At 38.6% G+C, this 7,220-nt stretch overlaps 1 protein-coding gene across 1 annotated transcript; it reads left to right on the plus strand.

Annotated features, from left to right (window-relative positions):
* Positions 1–82: 82 nt before the first annotated feature.
* Positions 83–5,949, plus strand: LOC115054230 (solute carrier family 46 member 3). The gene is made up of 6 exons (XM_029519333.1): positions 83–198; positions 642–855; positions 1,757–2,639; positions 3,408–3,491; positions 3,730–3,886; positions 4,708–5,949. Exons 2-6 carry the CDS (start codon positions 667–669, stop codon positions 4,805–4,807), a joined length of 1,413 nt encoding a protein of 470 aa, XP_029375193.1. The 5' UTR covers positions 83–198; positions 642–666; the 3' UTR covers positions 4,808–5,949.
* The last annotated feature ends 1,271 nt before the right edge of the window (positions 5,950–7,220 follow it).

Here is a 7,220-nt window from a genome sequence, read left to right on the forward strand (position 1 = left end):
TCAGAGCGAATCAGCGCGCGACTCGAACGACCGGCATCCAATCGTAAATCGGAAGGGGCGGGACTTATGGGTTTTCATAACACCGCTGACGACTCTCGCACTGAAGGAGATCCTGGACGGAGCTCTTGTTTACAATGTCCCCCAAGTGCGAGTTTACCGACTAACAACTGAGACATGACACCGGCAGCTATCTGAAAGGTAGGTGTAATCTTGTTAACCAGCTCCTATCAGAAAATAAGCAAGCAAATAAGACGCAAACTGTGGCCCCGATCCTGCTTATCATGCAGCAAGATGAAATGAACAAATTGCACATTGCATGACTGCCTGATGTAAATATGCAACACAGTTGTTCAAAACAATACGGTGAAATTTTGTCATCAAACTAAATATAACCTGTATTTGCACTTCAACCCAACCTTGAAAGTTCAATCTTTTAGTTGTGGGTGTAGATGTTGCATCTGTTCTCTTTACCTGAATGCATGAAGTGTGTTTAGACGACAACAGAATGAATCTTTATCAGGCTGTAGTAGTACAAAAATATCTTCTGTATGGGCCCATGTCTGCTGTTCGCATGTCTTCCTACTCTGTCATTTACCCCTGCGCTAATCTCTAGATATGTGATTTTGTAATTCTCCTTTCAGGGTATAAATATTGCAGCCAGTGAAAATGAAGGGCCTTTTCCTTGTGGAGCCAGTGGTGGCCCTCTATGCTTTTTCCAGTTTCCTCATATATCCTCTGCTGCAGCAGTACGTGTACCGGAGGCTCTGGGAAGAGCTGACAAACACCACCTATCCCATCTCTGACAACACCTCCAGGTGCACGGAAAGCGGTGGTAACCGTTCAAGCCATCACGAGGTGAGCCATTAAACACTGGATGTAAAGGATCATGCATATAAATAACTCAATATAAATGTTACGTTTTTCTGTAGTGACACTGTGTGGTTTTAATATAGAACTCAGCTGTAAATTTCTACTCTGTTTTCTTCAAATACAGTTTATAGCCCAACAATTATCCAGCGCTTTTCAATCTTTACTATTTTGCCACAGCATACATTTTCCTTTATAGCACTTCATGTCACCACTCCTTTAAAAAGAACTGATTCAGCTACTACACCAGAAGGTGATCCAAGGAGACTTGTAACGTAAGCGTATTAAAACCGTTGCCAATAGTTGTCACACACTAAGGCACACTGCTATTTAAGATGAGTTTTACAAGAGTCTTTCCTCTGCAAAAACTTTTAGTAAGGTTTTCTGTAGAACCTGTGTTTATAGAGGGAAAATGAAACATGAGAGAGAAGTGAGAGAAAACAAGCTGTTCTTGAAATAACCACCTATGCACCTGTGGTACTGTGGAAAAACTGTGTTCCTCTTTTTTTTTTTTTATAAGTACTTTGAGTTTATTCTTGATTTATTGATTGATTGGTGGTAAATTCAAAGCCCTTGTTTTATTCCATGTTTTTATCTAAATGATGTGTACTATTTTGTCCTATATAAATTCCTTTTAACACTGCTTTGAAAAAAAAAGTGCTACAACAATAAAGAAAAATATTAATGTTAGATCTGCACAAGAGGAAGCCTTAGATGAAATCTTGCAATCAAGTGTGTTTACTCTATGAATGCTTTATGACATTACAGTGTCACTGTCTCTCAGGTTGTTTCGTTTGTAGAAAGGTTTCTAACTTGAGGTTGACAGTCCAGTACTATTCAATTTAATGATCCACTTTTGTAATCATGCCCTCTCTTTCTGTGTTTCCAGGAGGTACAGAGAGCAACATCTCTCTTTTCCCTTTACACTGAGCTCTTCTCCACAATCCCCTCTTTGGTTGTCACTCTTTTGCTTGTGGCCTATAGTGACCGGGGAGGACGCAAGATCACCATCATCATGCCATTGATTGGCACGTTGATCTACAACTTGGCCTTCCTGACAGTGTCCTACTTTGAGCTTAATGTTTACTTGCTCATTGGCTCCTCGCTTCTCAGTTCTCTATTTGGTGGCTTGGGCACCTTTCTCGGCGGCTGTTTCGCCTACATAGCAGATCTGTGTGAGGATGGTCGACAGAAAACACTGCGCATGGCTGGACTGGACATGATGATCGGCCTGTTGGCTGGCGTGGCTTCGATATCGACAGGCTACTTCCTAAGAGCTGCAGGCTTTAACTGGCCTATCATGACATCTGTTTTGTGTCAGTGTTTGATCCTGCTCTATGCAATTTTCATCCTAGAAGAGACTGTGAAGAAGACTCCAGCCAATGCCGTTACTTTAAATGAGTCTTCTCAAAACTCAGCCCTGAAGCAGATGATCTACGGGTTTTGCAAGATGTTTACAACTTCCAGTCGCAGGTGTAGAACCATTTTGGTCCTCCTGATGCTCCTTTTTGTCAGCTTCTCCTTCGCTTATGTAGGGGGTATCTCCCTGATGACACTATATGAGCTCAACAAACCTCTATGCTGGACTGAGATTTTGATTGGCTACGGCTCAGCACTGTCCACCACAGTGTTCTTGGTCAGTTTTGTGGGTGTGTTTGCGTTCACACACTGCGGTGTACCACAGCTGGTGATCGTACTGATTGGGATCCTGTCTGTGGCATCTGGCATGATCCTGCTGGCTTTCACTAAGACCACTCTACTGATGTTTATAGGTGAGGAAATGTCCACCGCTTCTGTGTTGCAATAATAGTGACGTTAATAGTTTTGAATCAATTTTTCAGTGAGAAATAGTCACCAAAGCCTTTATCAGTCGTTTACAAAGTCAGATATATGCACTGCATTGATAGCTGCACCTTGTTTAAGTTATTCTTGAACAAAACAGAATTCAATATTCTTGAACAAAACAAAAGTGAGTTAAACAAAGACCCAATATGCCTCAGTATAGCTAATCTCCATCTATTGTATCCAAGGAAAAAGTTAAAATTCCTATTTAAACAGCTTCTATTAACTCAAACACAGCTTTTCAAATAAATGGCTGTAAAACAAAATTACATTATCGATAAGAAAGATTTTATTTGCGAAGTAATTATATGAAGGGCACACTTAGGGCCTATATGAAATGGGTGATTGCAGAAATTAAAATAAAGGTCTGCTTGCAAAGGTTACTGATTGACAGAGCCTATAATATGTACCACTTTTATAATGTGAAAATCACACAGTTTATTGTATCTTGTGTTTATTTTTAGATAACAGCCTTGTAAATTGCCAAGACAGTTTGATTTGAAGTAATGAATGCATTGTTTATTTAAATTATGTAATCTGTATACTGTTAAAATTACTACTCCAAATATTTTATAATGATCTGCACATTTTTTGCTAACATAAAACTTTTACTTTAACTAAGAGTTTTGTATTTTACATTATAGTCCCTGCACCACGATGAATAATATTGTGTGTTTTCTGTTATTTGTGTCCCACAGTCAGGGTACCAATGCTTCTGTCAATCATGCCTTTTCCTGTTCTGCGCTCAATGATGTCAAAGATCATCTCAAAGTCTGAGCAGGGTAAGTGGATTTAGGGCTCTACTGTACTTGAGGCAAAGTACCGTATTTTGTCTTTGTGTTTGTAGGGTCAAAGTCCAAAGTTGCCTCATGATGCAAATGGCAACACAACGCTCTTCTTTTCCCAAAAGCAAAAGGATTCATTGAAACTATACTGACACTGATTTTAAGCATTACTGTACATGTTGTTATTAGTTGCACCATGACTTTCTTTTCTCCTTGGTATGCTTTTTTTCTGCAGGAGCCCTGTTTGCCTGTCTTTCCTTCCTGGATAGTTTAACCAATAATGTATCAACTGCAGTCTTCAACAGTATCTATGCTGCTACGGTTTCGTGGTATCCTGGATTCATCTTCCTGTTGTCGGCCGGACTCTGTGCCATCCCTTTGTTTATTGTAGGGTGAGTTTATCATGTTGACAATGTACATAACACAATGTTAACAGACATCAGCATCTAATTAAACTAAATTAAAGCATACAACCATAAATCTCAAAATGAATGTCCTCCTGAACCTTCCAGTCATATTGATTACAGTTTCATCATTGTTTTTCTCAAGTTACGTTGCAAGCAAGAACCTGTATTTCCACTCTGATCTATTTTCATAGTCCTTTCCTGCATGTACTGAAATATGCTCCAACTTTTACAAAATGATAATGTCCTGATGCAAGGGTCGCATTAATGATCTATGATGGGCACTTTTTTTTTTTTTTGCAGAGTCACTGCCACTTTTGCTTGGCTAAAAAAAGGGAAATTCTCTGCCTTTTGAGAGTACTCCATTCTAGTGCTCAAATAACAAGAACTCTCAGTTCCTCATTCATGCATCGCTGTTGTCTAACTTCCTTCTTTAAACAGCCTCCTTCGTCATGTAGTATATGAATCTCTGACACAAAACTTTTCATTTCTGGAAACTTGGATTTTTTTCTCAAACACCATCAACACTGCGGCTCTGTCATGTGAAAAAAGGACAAATGCCCAGGATTTTTATGCATGGTACACTGTGCTCTTACGTTCGTTTTATAGTACTGCTGAATCAGCCTGTGAAGCGTAGCGTGTAAGTGAGTTGGCCTCTGTCACATGCACTACCTCTTCTGTTACATGGTGGGTAGTTACAGAGTAACAAAGCCACTGCCCCATCAGTCTCAGTCCAGCGTGAGCCGAGGCATTTATGCATGTCATGTTCTATTTCCTGCTTCTCTTCAACCAGTTTTTCCATTTCGCAGGGTGTTGGGTGTGATAGGAGTTGATGTGGAAGCAGAGGTAAAAAATCCAGAAGAGGATGGTGTTGAAGATGAGAACGACAACAGTCCTCTTATCAACTGAACCACATCAACTACGAAAACTTCACCAGCACTTATTTTCTTTTTCCACTCAATTTAGTCTAAAATACCTCTTCTCCTAAAGTTGCTTAATACATATATGTTATATGTTAGAGGTTACATAGGTTACAGATCAATCTCAGAGGTTTTATTGCAATTGTTGTTTATGCTATCACGTGAAGCAGTGATCTTCTAATCAACACATGTTGAGATGGTAGCATATATAGGATATTAAATATTTAATAGTAAAATATTTCATTTACTTTGCACTTTCTGTACATCAGAGCTTACGGGTCCATGAAGGGCATTGTGTGAGCATCCTCAGGTCTTATTTGTACCTCAAAATGGCCTGAATTTGACATTATAAATATACTCAAAAAGAATTGTGTTGTCACAAGTTTTAACTTTGATAGGTTTTTCAGTTTAAAAAGTCACTTTCAGAGTTCTAGTCATCAACTGACTCATATCTGTGATGCCTCTGTGTCATTCTTTTTTTTGTGTGTGTGCAATGTCAGTTATTCTCTTTACAAAAGACTACTGTGGCATGCCTCTAAATAGAAATCTCAAGCAGTGCAGGGACTAAGCAATACAACATGTCTTTTTTTGGTCGGTGAAGTTACTTATATCTGTGGACCAAAGCTATTGTTTTGATGCTTTTCATTCACTTTAACATAAAATTTAAAAAAATTAAGCATTTTGGACATGTGAGTGACAGAGTAATTAAAACAGGGAAGCCAGTCAACAGCTGGATCCAAGATTTTTTAAAGGGAACCAACTCCTAAAAACCAGAGTCAAAGCTGGAGTTAAAAATATTTTGAACAATGGTGAGTGGTTTGAGTGATGAAAATATGTAATTTATATATATCCTTTATTGTGCCATATTGATTATACTTTTTTTGTATTTTGAGATGTGAATGATTTATTCTAGTAAGCGCACAGATGGTAAAAGCCAATGTCAGCGTTTTCTCTGAGCTCAAATGTATCATAGAAGATGGAAATCTGAAACAAAGGGGTGGTGCTTATACAAATAATGCTACAAATTTATTATAAAATATTTGTGAGTGTTTTCCTGTGATTTTCATAACCTTGCTTCAGTGTCACACTTCCAAAGAAATCTAGCAATCATTAAAACAATTTTTTGCACTTGTTGAAGAGAGCTCTGTGTCCGCTTTAAGCTTTTTTGAACACATCTTTGCATTGCTTGTTCAAATCGCAACAAACAGAAGTTACACTGTAATATTTGACACCAACTCATGCCCCTTTTAGACTTTTTTGATTTTGACAGTTAGGGTGTTTATTCAAGGAAAGGGGCGAACTGATTCACATTCCTGTGAAGGATAGAGCTGCAAACTTGTTTAAATGCTGTTTTTTCTATGTTGACAACTAGATGTCACTCTTGGTTTGAGCAAACACACTCGCACACTGGCATGATGAGACAGTTAGCTTAGCTCTTACCAGCAAGTATATATAATGAATATCATCAGCACCACCAGCTCTGTTTATGTTGTGTTACTAATGAAATTCTAAACAGTCACCATATTTCTCTGCGAGTTGGAGCTTCCTATATTTATACAGCCATTTACATGATACATGCTGAAGTATGGATTGTAAAGGTCAAGCAGTTTAACTTGTCTGCTCTGTAGATTCCCATTTTTTCCCCCCACAAGTTACAAAAGGACTATTGATGACTCTACAGTCAACCATTGCAAACTTTATTATGTTGTCTGGGCAGCCACTCTTTAATTAAATGGTCAGATAACCAGTTGAGACTTATCACCACATACTGTTGTGGTCTCCACTAAAGGAAAAGTAACATTACTGAGCAGATATAAGCAGATATTGCCCACAGTGAGATTGATGTACTGGAAATTATGTTAACCAATTTATGGTGACTAAGGGAAATCATTTCCATTTTCCTTTTCTGAATTTTCCCAAGTCCTTCTGTCTTAGGAATGGAAAGCTTGTCATTGTGTTTGCATGTCTGTGGCTTATGTGAATCTACTTCACTTCGACTTGTCTCTGGTGGAAAAAAAGTAAGGTTCATGGAAAGCGTGTAAGCATTCAATAGATGTGTGTCTTATGGAATCTGAATGGACATGTGAAATGCTGGCATGCAGCCCATCAGTTTGCATGGCTTGTGTTGTTAGTGGAACTGTGGGTTAGTGTGGAAACAGAGAAGTGTGCAACCAGTGCCTGATACCACAAAGGATGAATGAGATCACCTGAATGTCACATTTAATCGGGTCACAGCACAACTATGATGCATCACAGGGTAAAGTTATCAGCACTGCTTAGAATTGGGCTGTTTTTTTTGTGTTTTTTTGTTTACTGTTTTTTTTTTTTTTTTAGATTGTTCTGTTACAATGGAGTGAGAGGTGGGATGGGAAACACCCATCAAGGGTGAATGGAAAAGGTGA

This window comes from Echeneis naucrates, chromosome 14, assembly GCF_900963305.1.
Source record: "Echeneis naucrates chromosome 14, fEcheNa1.1, whole genome shotgun sequence".
NCBI classification, from domain to species: Eukaryota; Metazoa; Chordata; class Actinopteri; order Carangiformes; family Echeneidae; genus Echeneis; species Echeneis naucrates.